The sequence below is a fragment of the Lonchura striata genome, chromosome 5, assembly GCF_050655825.1.
Source record: "Lonchura striata isolate lonStrDom1 chromosome 5, ASM5065582v1, whole genome shotgun sequence".
In the NCBI taxonomy this organism is placed as follows: Eukaryota; Metazoa; Chordata; class Aves; order Passeriformes; family Estrildidae; genus Lonchura; species Lonchura striata.
The window spans coordinates 41,503,819-41,523,898 of NC_140707.1; the positions used below are offsets into that span (position 1 = coordinate 41,503,819).

Below are 20,080 nucleotides of genomic sequence, written 5' to 3' on the forward strand. Positions count from 1 at the left end.
GTGTATTCTGCCACTGGCTGAGAGATTTTAACTGTCTATCACCTATTTTAATTCTCTAACATCTGATTACTGTGCATAAGATGTTTTCAGTCAACCAGTGCATGTACAGGCCATGTGGCATAACTAAAGCTACGATCTTACTGTCATCTATGATAGTGTCAGTTTTAGATGGTGAATGACCTCCCAGGTCAAATAATATGCATTAGATTTAGCTTCCAGAAAATAAAAAAGCATCAGTAAAGAAGCACCCTCATTCAAAACAATGTCCTTTAGTTCTCTAAATATAAGGAAGTTATGGGCTTCCTGCTCTGATATATTCTTGTTATAAGGATAAGCAAACACAAAAGAGAAAGGTATATACCATTCTCTTTATATAACAGAAAGAAGACTGGATTATTCTGGATCTGATTAGATTGTCTGCCCTTCTCCATTTCCTGTTGAGTAGAAGTAATCCTGAAGACCCTGAAAATGATTCTCAAAAGTGATAAGGATAGTCTAAAAATCAATTGAAATTCATTGACAGTTATTAATGCAAAAAATATGTTAATGGCTGTTGAAGGCAATGAAAAATGAGTAACTATAATCATTACAGAAAAAAGATTTTTCCCTATGTGCCCTAGTTGCTTTTTTCTATAAAGATAGAGCATGATAAAAGAATAATAGAATGAACTAGTAATAGACTGCCTTGCTGGTTAGGTTATTGCTTATTCCTATGCGAGTGTAAGCATCCAAAGAGTAAAATGTAGAGAAAGAACCTTCTTGCATTTATAAGACTGACCCAAACTTACAAGAGAGACGGGAAAGGCCATTCTTGAGAATTCAGTCTATGCAGAATCTCTCTTATAGGCCCTTATAGGCCCACAGGATTATAGCTATTATATAATACTGGGTGAAAGCTGTTACCATAGAATTTGATAAGCCATCATCTGCTTCCATTTCAGCTTGCAGAGGTGTCTTAGCATCAGCCAATCCCACTGCACTCAAAGATTTCAACTTTTATACTCAGGAGAAAACTAATTCAGAACAATTAATATCAGAAAGACTTCTTTCCCTAAAAGCTGAAACTTTTGGGTCATTTCTCTTTCGGAACATTTTTTAAAAATGCTCATTTTTTCTTGATACATCCCTAACAACAAAACTCCTTGGCATCAGGAGATAATAAAAGCATTCAGAATACTAAAGAGATTTCAAAATCACCTTTGAACTGTTTCTGCAGCTGGTATAAATGAAACTAAAATCTGCTAGGGTACTAAGGTTGTTCAAGCATGCCTTTATGGTGTTGTGAATCTCTCAGGCAAAATAATATACAGAATTTCAAACAACCTACAGTACTTTTGGAAGAAAACCCCTGTTGTAGTCTAATCCTCATTGTTTCTAAGGTCTTAAATTCTTGGAAATTATTTTGTGCTATAAAGAAAGATATATTGTCTCTTTATTATATATTAAAGGCTATCTATATATAAAAGTAAAACATGTATATTCTTCTGAGCCAACTAAACAAGAGACAAGTTTGCAAAAAGTCTTCCTAATTTGTTAAAATTGCTGCACCTGGAGTAAACAAAAGCTTAATAAAGCAAATGCTTCACAGATCTAGCTCAACATGGTCTCATAATGTTAGCAAAGCCACAAAGATTGACTAAGACATGAAGAAAGTTCAAAGAAATACATGAAAAGAGTTGGAAAGGACAAGTCTAAGCAGAATCATTTGTCATCTCTTTTTTTTTTTTCTAAAGACATATGCCAAACTTCACTGATTATATAATAAAAGAAATACTAATCAGTGGTATCATAATGAGAGAAGCATAGAATACTTTCTCCTTAGAAATACTTGCAGCGATCATATCAAGTCTCTTGACTGCTGCAGAGGTACTCAAGAATCACCTGGATAGAACCCTGTGCAGAGGAGAGAGTCTCCAACACCCTTTTGGGCAATCCTTTCCACTGCTTGATCACCTGCACTGTAAAGTTCTTCCCCACGTTCAGGTGGAACTTCCTGTGCATCAGTTTTTACTCATGGCCTCTTGTCCTATTGCTTGGCAACACCAAGAAGAGTCTGACTGTTGGTGATGGGATCAAATGCAAAGAAAAATCTAAATGTAAGAAATAATCTAAATACAAAATATCAAAATGTTGGTACCAAGATGTCGGCAAGGAGAAAAAAGACTGATGCAGTGCAGTAGATTTTAGATTAACAGGTGTTGTTCTTCTCTTCCTACTCTCTCTCCCATGTGAACTCCCTTTTATTGAATTTCTTTAGAGATACACCATTGCCTTCTAATTGATCCTTAGGGCCTCTTGCTAATTTTGTAACACACAAAACATGTCTCAAGCATTCCATGCATGTGATTGTTTTCAATCACAATAAGTGACATACTCATACAGTGGTTTTCCACACAGATTCATAGCATCTTCAGCAAACACACAAATTGTTAAGCCTTTAGGCTTAACATTCTCTTGTTCCAATCTTGGTAAGGATGCCAGATGTTTGGCATAATTCCCATGTTCCCAATGTTCCTCTGACACCCTCCCTTCAGATGCTGATAGACATTTATGATGTTCCCTTTCAGCCCCCTCCTCTCATAGTTTAACTGGCTCCCTCAGCCTTTCCTTGTAAGAGGGATGCTCCAGTCCCCTCATCTTCAGAGTCCTTCACTGGACCTGCTCCAGGAGCTCCCTGTCTCTCTGGTCCTGAGGAGCCCAGAACTGGACACAGCACTGCAGGTGAGGCTCACCAGGGCTGAGCAGAGGGGCAGGATCCCCTCCCCTGCCCTGCTGGCCGTGCTCTTCCCAATGCAGCTCAGGATCCCATGGGCCCTCCTGGCACAAGGACACACTGCTGGCTCAGGGACAGTTTGGTGTCCACCAGCACCTCCAGGCCTTTCTCCACAGAGCTGCTTCCCAGCAGCTCAGCCCTCAGTCTGGGCTGGGCCATGGGGTTATTCCTGCCCAGGTGCAGGACCCTGCCCCTGCCTTTGCTGAATCTCAGGCAGTTCTTCTCTGCCCATCTCTGCAGCCTGCTGAGATCCTTCTGAAGGGCTGCACAGCCTCTGGGGTATCAGTCACTGCTCCCAGCTTTGTGTCATCAGTGACCCTGCTGAGGAGGGATCTGCCCTTCATCCAAGAAATTGATGACTAAGTTTTTGACCACTGAGCCCAATATTTTACCTCAGAAGACTCCACTAGTGACAGGTCTCCAACCAGATCCTGTGCCACTGATCAGAACCCTCCTTGCTAAAGTATGAGTAATTTCTAGAAGTAATTTCCAGAACTCATGGAAAGCCCTCTGGACTAGAAGTACTTGTTTGTTATGTTAAAGATTTAAGAAGACAGACACGGTAACCTTTACCAGAATCCAGAGTTATTTATACAGTTCAAAGACGAGTTGCATAAGAAATAATGAGTCTTTTCAACTGTGTATCATCTGCTTTATATACCATTATTCTAACATATGGTCTGTTACAGGAAAATGTTTATGTAAGTGATTTTTGGTCATTTAATTGCAAAACTTACCTTTCTGGACAAGGTCAAATCACCGCTCAATGCAACTCGGAATAAAGGCTTCATTGCAATAACTAAAAATAACATATTGCCCCTTTCAAAGAGTTGTATCATCTCCTACACATCCTACTTTAGGGATGATGATGCATGCAGTATATGTTATCTCTGGACTACTGCTTTCCCTTGTAGAGACAATTGCCACTTCAGTGCTGGAGAGTGATGAAGAGCCTACACAAGCAGCACAGTCATACAGATAGTATTTTCAGTAAGAGAGAGTAGGTGGCATTAGTGGATGAGGGAGATAGGCAATAAATTTCATCTGAGAGCAACAACTGGGCAACACCCTCTGGAAATCAAGGACCACACACTGTTCTGTTTATAACATTTCTTATATTGTAGTGTTCCTGACTAGGAGGCCATTGCACAATTAGCAATTCACATAACAGTTCCCTTAACTTCCTACAGAAAGTAGCCCTGAGCTCTGTGTTCAGCATGGTTTTCAGGAATGTGTGTGTCATGCTCACAAACCTCTTTGGCCAAAGGACAGACCCATCTACCTCACTGTAATGGAGGAGCCTGTAGGCAGCTCCAATTCAGTTCTGCTGATTACACCACCAGCATGGCTTTCCTTTATCTAAAAAAGTAGCAGAAATTCCTCAGAAGTGAAGAAATCCATCCACATCTGATGTTGCATGAACATACAAGTTCCCAGCATCTGAAGGCAGTAAGATTTATTCGCTACCTAGATTCCTCCTCTTCCTTTGCTTTATGAAAGCAGGTATTTCATTCAGGTATTTGTTGTCAGGCCTTTCTTACTGAGATCCAGAAAGAACCTGGCGCTTCCCTCTCTCTTGTTTTCTGCCCACACACACACACAATTCCCTTTTCATTTCAAGACCCATCACTTCTAACTACAGGAGAGGCATTTTCTTTTTTCTTGCAATTACTATTAAGTCTTTTCTGTCCTGTAAGAGCTCTCTCTCCATGCCTACTAACATTATGATATTTGAAAATATTAAAAAGAAATCAAAAATTTTTTTTCTTCTGATAAGATTTATATATCTGTTGTTAAATATCAGGTCTATCAGGAATCCAATAATTCTATAGCAGAAATCTTTCAAAGAGCCTTTACATTTGTAGCAATGTATATAAGCACAGTATGTTGGTTTTGCAGGTGTAAACATCCATACCGATCAACTTGAAAAAATTCATCCAATTTTCAAGCCATCACAGCAATTACTTCCTAAATGTCACAGATCATTTAGTAGTCCCTTAAGTCTTCAGCTCCTGTTCAGCTTTCACTTCTGCCTAATTCCAAAAGCAGATATATTTAGGAAACTCCAAGCAATTTTTGACTGTCACCAAAATTTCAAAATATCAGCAAGAAAATGTAAGACCATTGGCTACACTAAAAATATTTAATTTGAATGAACAGCATACAGCTTTTTACACTACAAGCCAAAAGCAATAAGACCTTTTTTTTAGACAGCAACTTATCTACCAAATTTTTTTTGATTTTAGGAAAATTTAAATTCCTGTATTTTTTTGACCCTTAAAAGAAACAAACAAAAAACCATAACAAAACTAAACAAAAAATTAACTCATGATAAAATTGAGGCACAGGAAAATAGACTACTACTTCAATTAAATATACTCAGTTGAAGGTCTTAACTAGCAAGTTAACATCTGGCCATCCTAATTTACAGTACTGACAAGAGAATACTATTTTGCTAAGGAAACAATTGCAGGCTAAAAGAATAAACAGACTTCACACCTCTAGACTCCTTATATTATAATGATGTTTTTATAGGGACATATTAAATTTCTCACTGACCTACTTGTACAAAAAAAATTCATTAGTATTCTCTGTTCATTGGATAGATTTCAGTGTCTGACTGAGGTCTGATAAGAAAACGTTTACTTCTTTCGCAAACTCTGTATTTTGGATGTTGCCTTCAGTTCCCCACAGATAATCTACAATGGCAAAGAGCAAAAAAATCAGGTTTCCATGGAGAGTTTTGCATGAGAGAAATGCCAGTGATCTAGAAGACCATTTTAAATTAACTGTTTATACCAAAGTTTCAAATTTTTTATATATTTATGTTACTAAGCTATTATCTGCCCTATTTGTTTAAGAATCTTGTTATTTGTCAGTGGGCTTAATGCACTGCATCTTATTCCTGATTTTGAAACTACATGTTAAAGTGATTTAAATGTGACATTAAATATGCAGTCAGAAAAACTTGTGCCCCATGTATTAATTTGAAGAAATGTGCTATGACTGCCGATGATGTATCCAAAGACAGGCAATGAAGCTGGTGAAGGATCTGAGCACAAGTTTTTGATGAGGAGCTGCTGAGGGAGCTGGAGGTGTTTAGTCTGGAGAAAAGGAGGCTCAGGGAGACCTTACTATTCTCTACAACCACCTGAAAGGAGGCTGTAGAGAGGTGGGGTTTGGTCTCTTTTCACAAATAACAAGGAATAAATAATAAATAAATTACATATTTATGTCATATCATAAAATATTGCATAAGAAGAATGGCAGACATTTCAAGTTGTGCCAGGGGGGGTTACATGGCATCTTATGAAAAAAATGCCTTTACCAAAAGGGTTACCAAGCATTGGAATAGGCTACTCATGGGAGTGGTGGAATTACACTCTCTGGATGTATTTAAAAGACATGCAGATGGGGCACTTGGGAATATGACTTAATGGTTAAGTTTTACAGTTGGACTTGATGATCTTAAAAGTCATTTACAACCTAAATGATTCTATGAGAGAACAAATTCTTAATTAAAACCACAAGAAAGGATAAAATTTGAAAATAGATGATAACATGTTAATTTCATGTTTCGTACATATTCAAAATACATAATTATAAGGCCAGTAAGAATATTGCCTTTGGTTTTCTTTCCTTTTAATTTAGCCATTCTCAGAAGGCAATATAAGTGCCCAAACATATCCAATAATCTTTCCACTGGTAGAGACCCACCAGAGTGAATTTAAAAAGCTTTTCAACAAAAGTGACTCTGAAATTAGCTATTTATTCTACTAGGAATAGTGCTTTTTCTTTTTTTAATTTGTACATTATGAAATTGCAATGGTGTTAGATGAACTGCAACATAATCAGCTGTTTTTCCTGTTGCAAAAGTAGGACTCTGTTAAAATACTATTTCTCCAAATACAGGATTGATTTTTAAAGAGTTTAAGATACTGAAATTGTGCAACAAAATACTGAAATTCAAAATGTTCTGAATGTGCACACACATATTAAAATCTGTATAAAGTTTTATATGCTTCATATAAAACATTTAAATATAATAATGAATTGTAAAAATGCCTGGGTACACAAATACCTGAGGTGTAGCTCAGTTGTTTTAATTAAAGCAAAAAGGCAAATGTAGGGAACTGTGTCATTATTAAGAAAGCTTCATGCCTGCATACCAGCTATTGGCTAAATGGTCAAAATGTTTGTACTAAACACTTTTAATAATCAGGTCTGCAAAAAAATATTAATTCCCAGAAAATTCAGAATTTTTCATTATCTGTGAGATTCAATTTCTGAGTTCTTTTGCTGGGTGTCTCAGAAGTCAGCTCTGTAGTGGGTATAATATCTGCAAAAGCTTTAATTACACTGAGAGCATACTACTTCACAAATTATTTTTTTTATTTTCAAAACATAACAATCCCTTTAGATTTCTCACCAGCAGAAGTGTTCACAGTTTGTAACACTACTTAGAAGCATTTAGAGCTTTTGTATGTAAAGCAGTTCTCTATAGCTCTCTAATTTTAAACATGGTCATCTTTCCTTCAAAACTGCCTCACCATAATTGTGTGCTGTCATTTAGAGCCTCAAGATCCTCTGTAAAACTCAAGTGTTAGCTTCAGTGTCCCAAATGACAGCCAGCTTTATTTTTACACATTGCCTGTTTCATGCAGCATTATTTCCTATAAAAACTTATTAAAATACAGAAGACACTCCATATAAATAAAGGGTTATTTTCTGCCTTGTTAAAGGAGGACAAGATTTTTAAAACATCTTGATGTTAAGCTCTTCTCTTCATAAGGCATCCTCAGATACACAGTTTCATTCTCCAGAGTTATATATCTTGGGTAATGCTCACTCATGTTAAATTATGTTCAACTACCAAGAACACAGAAGAACCCTTTAAAGCGACAGAACTGAGCAGTACAAATTTCCATAGGGGATCAGCCTATTTGTTAAAAGAGAGATTTATGTCATCATGCTCCTGAAGCTACTCAGAGAAAATGTTACCATATTTGTATTTTAAAATCAAGGGTATTTTGATAGAGCATAACAGTAACAAAGCAGGTGATAATTAGAGGTAATAGAAACGTTACTCTATGCAGAAATGACGAAAGGAGTATATGTGTTACCTTTGCAGTCTTAGGATCACACCTGATCTTGTCCTAATGATAAGGCAGCTGAAAATGAGTGCAATCATTTCTGCCAGAACAATTCTAGAAATTCTTGTCTCTTTTTTTATAAGATCATATTTTAAAAAGTGAAAGTCTTCAACCACTCCACCTTTAACTGAACTTTGAGGATTCAGTAGCATTCCCTCCCTTATACCTTTCCTTTAGGTCAATTGAGTCACAGAATTTCTGAAATCCTACTGTAATTGAAAAGCGCAGAATCAGTATTACAGTAAATAATATCAAAATATTACCTATTTATTCATGGAGGAATCCAGAAAATGAACATATCAAAACCATAAGGGAAATGAAAAGGAAATCACCAAGCTTTAATCTTACATTAGTCTTTAATTTGAAAAGGTTTCCTTTGCCTAAATAAGTGCATACTAAGACACAGTTCAGTAATGAGAGAATCCAAAAGAGCAAATATTGTGACTTCAGACACAATAAATTACATAATTTGTCTTGCAATATCAAAACATTGTTTGGTAAAGCACACACATAAAAAAATCTTGCACCCAAATATATAATACTACTGTTGTCCAGTCAAATACTTATTCAGTGTTTTCTACGCAGACCGTGACAAAACTAATTGGCTTTTGTTGGACCACAGCTCTGAGATAATTTGTCCATATCAATCCCACTTCCTTAAGAATCTGATGCCTCCGCCCAAGATAGACCCTGCTCTTTTTTCTTTCCTCTTACATGGTGGCATCACTTATTAGTTCCCTGAGGTAAAAACCATGAAAATAAATAGTTCCACAAACTATTGTCCACACAAATGAAACAGCAAATAAAATATAGTGGTTATCATTATTAATGAATACAATAAGCCTTTTTATCTTGGAAAAAAACCCAAAAAAACCCCAGAGGAAGTTCTTGGGAAAGCTTTTTTATCATGATACAGAAGCAACTTCAGGGGAAGAATTTCTTTCAGCCTGATAACATATCTGCTGGACTTCCTTCCTTAAAATCGTTGCAATATTTTTTCACGTGGAGCAGACCAATGTCTGAGGGAGCTGGGGTTGTTTAGCCTGAAGAAGAAGAGTCTCAGGTGGAATCTTATTGTTCTCTACAGCTGCCTGAAAGGGGATTGTAGCAAGATGGGGACAAGTCTCTCAGGTAACAAGTGACAGGACAAGATAAAAAGGCATCAAATTGCACCAGGGAAGATTTAGATTGGTTATCAAGCATTGGAGCAGACTGCCCAGAGAAGCAGTGGAATCACCATCTCTGGAGGTATTTAAAAGACATCTACCTGGGGCCTAGGGGACATGGTTTAGCAGAGGACTTGGCAGTGCTGGGGTTGATCTTTGTATTAGATGATCTTTGAGTCTTTTCCAGCCAAATGATTCTATGATCTACAGGAGTGCAGGGAGAAAATATTGGAATATACATTATTGGAGGCTAAAAGTTCAAAAACTCTTTACTGATGAGGAAGATAATCAAACTATTTGGAGACCATTAGTCTAGAACATCATTTGTTTTTTTCTTTGAATAGTCTGCTAGAAGGGCTGGGCACTCACTAAATACTTAGCTCAGACAATATAGTTTCACTAGTAACAAGGGTACTGTATTATGAATTTCACATTTGTAGCCTGGCATGCTGTGTTATGGGAATACAGCTGCTGGCTGAAGGCTGGGGACATATCTACCACAGCCTGTTAGTAAAAAACAGTACTTTTAATACCTCTCTGCTTAACAGACTTTGGTTCATATTGCCTTTGCTCATATGAACATTATTTGAAAGACAGACTTCAGCAGCACGTGCAATCCACTCCAGCTGTTAAAAGACACACAGATTAATACTAGAAATAATTTAAAATAAAACATATCAAAGAACAGATGATGTATGCTGGATCTCCAGCACCACGTTTTACTTTATAGATAGATGAATTTTATTGGTTTGCACGACTTGGCAACACAGATATGACTCAAAGTAATGTTCAGTTCTTGGCACCAAGGACAGGGTGGATAGGGCTAAGGCAGGCGTTTTTAAATTTGTCTCTACACACTTGGCTATGATTTTATTTTGCTGGAAGACAACCATTTCTTGAAGCCTTTAGGACATCAGTTAAGCCAACATTCCAGGCCTGTGCACTACTGGAGATGAGAAGAGCCACTTGCCCAATATACTCAAAAAAACATAGAATCCACTTCTAATTTTTCATTATACATCAGTGCTCAAACACAGCTCATCAGCACAAAATCTCATCTAGACCAATCTTGTACAACTGATAAAAAGAAAGTATTTGGGCAAATAAAATGCTTCTAGCCACAGTTCAACATGTCAATACTTTTATACCATCTTTATTCCCTTATGATACCTCCTTGAAGGAAGTTTTTTGTTTTCTCTTAAAAACACTTCATGTTTCATATTCTGTTTTAGACAATGGACCTTATATATGACAGGGTCACTAATAGGAATAAGACACCACAAAAAACCTACTTATTTTTCAGAGAAGTTCTATGAGGCGCAATCACACAGTGAAGTACTAAGAATCATTCTATTCATAGTTTACAAATTTGCATGTCACAGGGAGGCTTGTGTAGTTTTAGGAGTCTTCCTACTGTGGTTTCCAATCACATCTTAAAACATAACCTTGTCAATCATCTAAAAACATACTATGAAAGCAAAATAAACTACACTACTCTAGCAGAATTATTTGCAGTCTACCAGTTGCAAATATTTTTCAGGAAAACATGGTGTATTAAACTGGTTTTTGCTGTGCTGTGTGTGTTTTGGTTTTTTTTCTCCTTACAATCAGTGCATTATCAACCAATAGAAAACACAATCAAAACTTTGGCACCTGCTTTCAGGCAGTCTAAAATTTGCATAAATCAAGAACGAGAGTTAATTTTAAGAGTGCAGTATAAATAAGGAGGAATGTTGCTGAAATGCAACCAAATGTGCCACTTGCGAACATTTCTGTCCCAGTCTATCTGTTCCTCGCATGAAAGTGCTTCTATAAATTAGATTATTCTTATAATATGTCTCTAAACATTTTTCAGTGGTAGTGTGCCTTTTTTGTGATTAAGGGAACAGCCCTTCACATGCCATTGTACATGATGTGGCACCAGAGGCTCATGGACAAGAGAAGTTCAATGTTCTGGTCTTGTTTCCCTCCTCCTCAGCCCACCCCCATGGCTCCCATGCCTCTGCCCCTTCAGCTGCTCTTGAACTCTGAGCTAACAGTAACCACCTCAGCACACTGCTCAGCCTTCATCCTTGGAGCACAGTAGTCTAATTAGAGATTTCTATTTTATATGCAAATTGGAATTTGGGATTTTTTCAATCTCCTATACACATCATTTAACATTAATCTCTGCTGAATTTTATCAGATGGTTTGTCACCCAACCACTAAGCATTTTAATGTCCTTATTTACAGTAATTTCTCTACAAATAATAATTTTCATAATTTATTAAGATACAATCTGTAAATAGCTCTACAATTGAGGGTTCTTTAAAAAAAATACAAACACCAAACCAAAAAACTCTAAACAACATCTCTGATCTCTTTCTCCCTATATTCAAAGAACCAGCATATAGAACCTGAAGGTTTTGGGTTTTTTTCAAAAAAAAGCAAACCAAAACAATCCTAATAACCTTTTCTCTTATATATACAGGTCCAGCATTCACCTCTTGTGACAATCATAGAAAGAATATATTTCAGAAATAAATTTACCACAAGAAATGAACATAATATTGATCTCTTTCAAACTCAGTCAAGCCCTTAATTATTTATGACATTTTCAGTTTTCATAGGATAACATTAAGTTTCCTTCATGACCTCAAGTAAGAATCATCAGAATGCATTCTTACAGGGTAAATAAAACCAAGCAAAGCTTAATGTAACAGGTCACGTGGAAAATTATTAGGGCTTTTATATAAACTTGATTTACTTATACACTTGCCAAAAGCTATTTGCTGCTTAATGAAGCTGAGCATCTTTTTTCTTCTCATTCATGCTAAGTGACATCCCATTTAAGAAATTACTTTTCCAGTGAGAACAGAAGGCACTGAAAACATTGCCCAGTATAAGGAGTCAGATGAAATGTACAAGAGACTGTGTTAGAGCTGGTCAGAAGATGCCCTAGGAGTCAACTAGGTTTCAGGTGATGGCTGGTACAAAGATAAATATTCAGCAAAAATGGAAAATGAAAGAAAGCCAGGAGGAATTTGGACAAAATTGTTTCTTACAGCCACAGAGAAGCAGAGAATTTTAATTTTTTTTATGCTGGAAAACAAGAGATTTCAAATCCTGTTTCTAAGATACATAATTAAGAAAGGCTGAATAGACAAACAGGTCTGTAGTAATGAAAAATCTGATACACATTAATGTCCCCTATTAAGGGCAAGAGCTTAAATGCTGGGCAACCAGAAATGCTTAAAGGATGAACAATAGGTTTGTCTTGCAAATTAACTTTCAGCTATTTTTGTTCTCCCTTTGCAGGAGAAATACAGAACTATTTTGTTTGCTTTAGAAAGTAAATAATAATATTTCTAAAATTATTTTGTCTTGTTAGCATTGAATTTCAACTTAAATGGATGCACGGTCTTCCTGCCCTTCCCCATGTGGCAATATTCCACGATATACAAATCACAGGCTAAACTTCTGCATGTTTGCAAGACTAAATTACACAATACAATATAAAATGCATTCACTTAAATTCTACTCGCATTAGGGGACGGGAATTTATAACAATGCTTCAGTATCTTCTACATTCAAGACAAGGTTACTTGGTGACGTGGTCTCATCTGTCCTTTCTAGAGACATGAAGTCTCTGAAGCCACAAAGCCTATGCAACATAAGATGGAAGACAGCAGGAAAACAAAAAGTGACAATTCCTATTTTCATGTGGGAAGTTGGTGAGTGTACTCTTTCATCCAGAGTGTCTAGGCATATGATGCCCTTGTTAGGAAAGCAGAGGAATATTTTGACACATTTAGCAGTCCCAGATCAGAGTTTGATAGAAACTTCAGCCACCTCTCATTTTACTTTTTTTTTTGGTAAAGGTGTATTTTTGGTTGAGAGTCTGTGATTGCAGTGAGTATCCATCATCCACAGAAGATGAAAAGCCCCTTTAGTGAGTACTCCTTAGGGAGTTTCTATACAGAAATTTGAGATAGCAAAAGTTATAGCATGGAGAACAGTCATGTCCTCCAAGCAAAAGCAGTCTCAAACCTATCAGAGCAGAAACAATCCAAAAGTCAAAACTGATATTCACAACTACTAATGGCTTCATAGGTGGGGGAAAAAAAAAATCCCACAACAGAAAAGGCATTATTATGAAACACTCATATTTCACTGGTGTGAGACTGTGCCTGGACTACTCAGGCTTGCACAGCCATGCTTGGCACCAAAAGCCTAGAGGAGACCCCAGTGTAATACAGACTGAACTTTTCAGAAAAAGGGACAAAATAAGTTTTAGAATAAACAAAACTTAGATCAACAAAGGACTCATGAGAATTAAAAATTACATAATACAACAGATAAGGAAATCACAGTCTAGGAGCACTATAATATGGTTCAAGATAATATAAATAATCAACTGTGGACAAGAACTACAAGAGTGAAGGGCAAATGCACGGCCATTATTAATACTGCAATCTCTAGCAAGGAACCAACAACATCTGGAGCAGCAGATTAATTATTAAGGATTAATGTAGCAAGTAAAAACTCAGTTTTTTGTCATTTAAACAATGACTCATGTAGTTTGAAAAAGAACACTAGTAAGTGATTGACCCTGCTAATTCAAGATTTGGAAATTACCTCAGGAAAAAAAAAAATCTGTGTGTACATCAGATGAACTTTAATTACAGGGAAATATGATGAGAAAGATGTTTTAGCTTAACACATCCCATTTCTCAATTGTTCTAGTTGGATTCATGTCCATAAGAAAGTCTCCTTCATGAAAATCCAAGAAGTAGGAAAACCAAATCTGCAAGTGTATTGGGGATTTCATACACTAAATTGACATCTCAGTGTCAGTTTTTGTTACTAGCTAGGACATTTGCAAAAGGTTTTAGAAACTTTCTTTACCTAGATGCAGGAGTATAATCAAACTGTCTGCTGGATGGTGAGACTCTGAGTGCATGTTAAGAGAGTTAAAAGACAAGCCCTCAGTTTTAGTCAACACACATCTATGTGACATGACCATCACATATGTCCTTTAAATCTTTTTAAGCTTTTATCTGTAAGCTTTAGAGTCTACAGAGATGCTACTTGTTAATACACACTAGACATTCAATGGATAATACCCTTTTATGTCATGCTTAGTAAGAACTCTTGTGCTGTGAGTTAGTAATTATAATTTGAGATGCAGAAGAAGGAAAACATGGGCAGAAAAACTGAGAACCAGAATTGTCATTCCTGCAAGGTAAATAGCAAAGTTTCTTGGTGCTTTAGGATTAGTGGGAGTACACACTTCAAACAGCTTGAGCCTCTTCAAAAAACTTATTCTGAGTGGGCAAACTTTTTAATTTGTGCTGCATCCAAACAGATAAAGGAGCAATAATCTCAGCATTACCATCAAATTCTGACCCCCCCCCCCCCCCTCCCATCATAAACTTTGGAGAAGCTCTTTGTGAAGCACTTGGCCAGTGCTGGTACACTTGGCAGGTAAATATCCATACAGTGATGAAGTTAACTAGATCCAGGACTTAACCTCCTATGCAAAACTGGGATGACAGCACACCTCCTTGTTCATGTAAAGCAAGGCTAATTCTGCAGAAGATGCAAGAGATATTTAAATACTACTCCACTCTCCAGTACGAAGACACAAAACCACTCTTGTGGCATCTAAATATCTTCAGCCACAACTCTATTCTTGTGGACTATCAACCACAGTAGCTAAGACTACCTTTCTTTTGTGCTTGTTTAAATATGGGACTACAAACTGGCACTTGCTGACAACTTGCTATTTATTTTTGCTGCATGTTGATAATTATGAAAATGCTTTGATAATGATCAAGGCCAGCATCTCTTGGCTGCACATGATTTGTGTAAGCTTCATCAGCTACTCTTATCAGCAGAAAAACCAGATTCTGGGATACAGCATTATGTAGGTATATGACACCACAAAGTCAGCAGACCTCTTAGAAAGATACAGCACTCATTTCCTTTCTGGCTACTTTGATCTCCTTCATAGTTTTTATCATTTTCTACTCTTGGATCATTATCACTGGAATCTACTTTCTCAAAGACTGAAGGCAATCTGAGAAGAATGTGTTTCAGCTGTACATAAAAATTTTCATATAGTAAACTATTAAGTCAACACATACTCCTAAAGGAAAAGAGCTATCCTACTATTATTCAGGAAAAAATGTCTGTAGTCCTAAATTCAACCTTTAATACTTTATGCATATATGTTTTCATTTAAATGAGTATCTATAGATGAATTACGAGTGTTCCTTGAGGAGCATAAAGTGTGTCTCTGTGTGAAAGGGTGGTTAATGGAATTAAAAACCCCCTCCTCCCATCTTGCTCCAGAACTGCTTTACATCTAAATTTACAATTTATAACCAGCATTAACAAAATATTTCTAACAAGATTTCTCAAAACTACCACAGGAGGCAACCACTTAACTTTATTCTCTACCCTGGAATATTTGTCTCATGCCATAAATATTATAGGAATGAAATGTTCTGGCAATGTCTTTCTTGCGTATATTACTTTCATGAATTAAGAACCTGCTACAAAATCCATTTCTGGCCTTAAGATGAGATGCATGCATATGTCTACATAAAAAGTGTATATGAAAGCAGATAAACTCAACAGAAAACAAATGCTTTTCTGTTGTTGACGTGCAAATCCTACCAAACCAAGTGGTTTTTTTAGGACTCTGTTAAGGAGTGGTTTTCTCATTCACTGAGTCTTCTTCTATAATCACCACCCTTCACCACATCATATATTTCCTTGGTAATGGCAGAATGTGGAAATCAAGAAGACCGCGTCTCACGGTACTATAAACCGTAAGGTGATACTGTTGACACAAGTCTATAGGCACATTTTGTAAACTTTCCCTAATCTGTAACAGTCAAAAATTGCTCTTCATTCTTGAGACAGTCTCCATGTTGTTCAACAAAACCAGTGTGCCCAAGAGGCTCACCAGGCCCCATGTACACGAAATCATTTGACTTGGAAGACCTCTCCTTTAGGCACATACTATTACAGTGGGTGAGGAGCAAGGCTGAAATCTGACAGTGTTTTTTTGCTAGTTTGAAAATCTGTTTCTTTACAGGATGAATATTCTGATGAGAATAGAAGTCTAGAGGAAGTTGAAACAATGACACTTTCTCAGAAATGTACTGCAATTTCTGTATTTACTGTCTTTATCAATTCTGGAATTATTTTAAAACCAGCAGGAACTGAAAATGAAGTGACATTGCCTTAACTGGTGTGGAGGAATGACAGGAATGCAGATGGTAGTACACCCATTTATGCATTCTCTCAAGACTTATTTTATTGAAGTAGAAGATCATGTAAAAGAGAACATATCTACCTTCTAGAAGAGATTTTAGAGAAGAAAACTGAGATGGTATCTAGGTAACCTAGAGTTACCTAACACTCAACCTGTTGAGTGTTCTCACTTTGGGAATCTAGGCACCTGAGACAAAAATATTGGGAAGGTAGGTTTCAGGACACTTTGTTTTAGTCTGATACAGATGCTGTGGAATTGTAGTGGTGAATGGTTCCACACAATCCTTCCTAACCTTGGTATGGTGCATGAGACTAGTCAGGATACCTCTCACCACTTTTGTCATAATTACATTAATTAACAAAATCAATACACCAGTTTGCCTCATAAGTTATTTTGGGCTGCAAAATAGATTAATCTACCACCTTTTCTAGAACACATGCAAATGCTAAGAGACTTATTTGTCATAGTAACTATTGCTCTCTCTCTCATGAAGTTTCTCCTTTGCCATTTAAGAAAGCAGTTCTCTTTTTAAGGACTATCAGAAAACATGAAAATACAACTCAAGTTAAATCTGATTTTAAAAGTGAAGCTAATATTTTTGCATATTTCATCAGACTAACTTCCTTAATATTTCATGCTTAAATAGGGGAGAGATGGTTGTGGGGCAAAATAACTTAATTAAGGTACATGAAAGAAGATTCTGTTCTCTTAAGAAGCAATATTCCAGTAAGCTTATTTGCCTTCTATCTTCTCCTCTCTCCTTTTTCTACTCAAATCAGCTAGGAGAGCCTTTGAAATGGTAAAGGACACCACATCTCACTGTTTACCAGCTGCTATTCAGAATACATATAGATGAAATAATACTTTTTGATATCCAATATATATTTGTCTGTCTTGGCATCTTCCAGTAGTGCCTTATTTAATATAAATAACATGTATTACAGCTTGAGAAATTCAACCATTTAAGGTGTGAGAAGTGGCCTGACTTCCAATACAACCTCAAAATCCTACTAACTGAACAAGACAGGACAGCTACTAGAAACAAGCTACCTGTGAATACTAATCTTGCAGTAAATTCCTAAAAGTTAAATTATTTATCTCCCAATATTTCATTTTTCTCTGTGTACTGAAACTCATTTAGTATGAGGAAACCAGGAACATCAGCTTTCTTCATCTTCGACATTAGCAAAATATCTGTGGTATTGGTTTTCTTATATTAAATTAAAAAGACTGTGGTTTAGGGTTTTTGTAATTTTTAAAATCATTTTGGAGCAGTTCTCTGAGTATCACAAAAATACCACTATTTAATTTTGAAAGCCTTCTTTCTTTCCTTTATTCCAAGACCAAAGTCTGAATAGTGGATCTATCCAGTAATAAATCATGGTCTCCCCTTGATAAAATTCAGGACAGAGGAGTTCCATGAATCTTAGATGACAAAAAAAAGTTTTGATCATGATGGTGTGATAACTTTGACTGATGCAGGCAAAGGCAGTCACTGCGCAGTGACTTGCTTGCAGTGGGTTTGATACTAATTGAAGAGGAATAAATTCTCACCATTTGCACACTGCGAAGTCATGTCTACATCAGATATTACACAGTCATTTCCCTTCATAAGATTTTACAACTATTCTTGATTCTCTTTGCAAGCTGAAAATAAATATGTGAAACAGCAGAGTGGGTTAAGCAATCACAATGAGCAAGCAATACGTCAGACTGATCTACCAACAACCAAATGAGGAATCAGCTACACAAACTGTACTATCAGATCCAGGCCAAAATGCCCCCCAGTATCCATCCTTAATTCCACTGAAAAAAAAAAAAAACTGACATAAATTGCTGAAGCACATTTCACGAGTGGACTTGGCTAAAGTGAGTTTTGTTACCTTACTTTGAAGGTAAACTTCAGTATTTATTGCTATCACTACTCAAAATCAAAGCGTTTATAACAATTTTTTTACTTCATACTATCCCCTTCTAAAGACAATACTGGAAAATATAGATGTGCTTTAAGATCTCAAAAGCAGAAGGACAGTTACATATATCTTTTGTTATGAAACTATAACTCAGTGTTCATCATAGTCCCCCATCTGTCTTCAGGTAGCAAAACAAATAGGTTGAATTACACAGGTTTCTGGCATCAAACAAATCCTGCTGAAGTCAGCTTAAGCTGAAGGTAAACAGTAATTGCAAAAATAACTAAAATTCCATTTTCGATGCATAAATATGGATCTAATAATTTTACTTAAGACACTTTCCTCTCTCCCCTGTGATATACTTCAAAGCAAGAATTAATGTGGCTTTTTAATGTGACATTTCTGTAATTTTCCAAAGAAAGAAATTCAGTGTTGAAAAGCAATAATACTGTACCTTGATTTCTTCTATTTCGTCTGGCACTATCTTGTATGCAGATATAGTCCCACCCAGCCTGAAATCAGGAAAAAAAAAGTTCTCAAAATCAGTAACAGAAAATATAGTATGTTAATAGTCTTATGACTTGTTCCAAAATACAATATTCCTTCTACCAATTTAGAGGTAAAACCCAGTAAGTCCCAAATCAAAAACCCCCTTTCTTTATCCAACAAAAAATCTGTATGTGATTAACATAAATACTAGAAACAAGGTGTCCATCACTTTAGCAATTAAGTCAGACAATCAAAATTGCCATCACCAGGATGGTATTTTTTATATTAACAGCAACCATCATATTCTATGATTTCTTTTTGATTGTCTAAGGCATATGAATGAGTTTAAGTGTTTGAAGACTGATATGCTTTCTGTTATTTCACTGTGCTGCCACACAGTCTGAAATGCATCTAAATACAATTCTAGAAATTGAATTTTTTAAATTAAATGTGCATGTACAGCTATTGCAAATCACACAGACTGTATAGCCTCCATGTTTGAAAAATCTCTGCAGTTAATTGGTAATAAAATGTGGGTGATGGGTAACAGCAGTCATTGACACAGAAAAAATAGAGGTTTTTTTCCTACATGGAACTCACTGAAATTACTTTTTGAAATCCTGCAAAAATCCTGGTAAAGAACAGTTCACATACTGAAGATGCATGAATATCATGTACTATAAATGGTGGTTAATATTACATTTTCCCCAGAGACACACAGACATGGCTTCTTTTATTCCATGAAGCAGTCTCATCAATGGTGACAATTCAGACCTAAAAATATGAGTGCACTAATGACCTCCTGCTGGCTCTACACAGCAATACTATTCATTTTCTGGATCCTACAAAAATGGAAGTTACATAGGAACCTATTTTTTGTAAACCAGTAGACACATATCAAATGTGTATTTGTATTATCTCCCTATTACTGGAATTTTATTTTCTAATTGTCAGCATTTCTACAGAGGTGTATTTTCTTATATCTTGGAACTATTATAAATACTGTTTAGTCAAGTGAAAAGGAGAAGAGAATAACGCAGAAAATACAGTAAGATTTTCCACCTAAATCCTGCCTTTCCATACTTGTAAATGAAGTGTTTGAAAGTTTTTCACAGAGGATGAAGTGTGCATAGGAAAAGTCTGAAGTTCATTACTGCTCTAGGTAACATCAGCTGATTTCCAAGGCAGAGACAGGGCTACATTCAAATTCATCATGGACAAAGAGTGTAGCAAATGCTCTCTCGCATTTCTTCTGCGACTTCCATTGCTCCCATTCATTAAGTGAGCTTAAAGTTGGAGAGAACTGAAACTTTTTTTG

At 36.3% G+C, this 20,080-nt stretch overlaps 1 protein-coding gene across 21 annotated transcripts in view; it reads right to left on the reverse strand.

The window, feature by feature from the left end:
- Positions 1 to 20,080, reverse strand: part of GPHN (gephyrin) — a 269,974-nt gene that overhangs the window by 141,665 nt on the left and 108,229 nt on the right. For 18 of the 21 annotated variants that reach the window (XM_077784089.2, XM_031505004.3, XM_085580345.1 and 15 more), the window contains one exon: positions 18,728 to 18,785. The exons of the other annotated variants lie outside the window; for them this stretch is intronic. Coding sequence is in view for 12 of the 18 variants with exons in the window: in XM_031505004.3 (XP_031360864.1) it covers positions 18,728 to 18,785 (58 nt within the window). In the remaining 6 variants the exon portion in view is untranslated. The remainder of the gene's footprint in view (positions 1 to 18,727; positions 18,786 to 20,080) is intronic. 21 annotated transcript variants of the gene reach the window in all.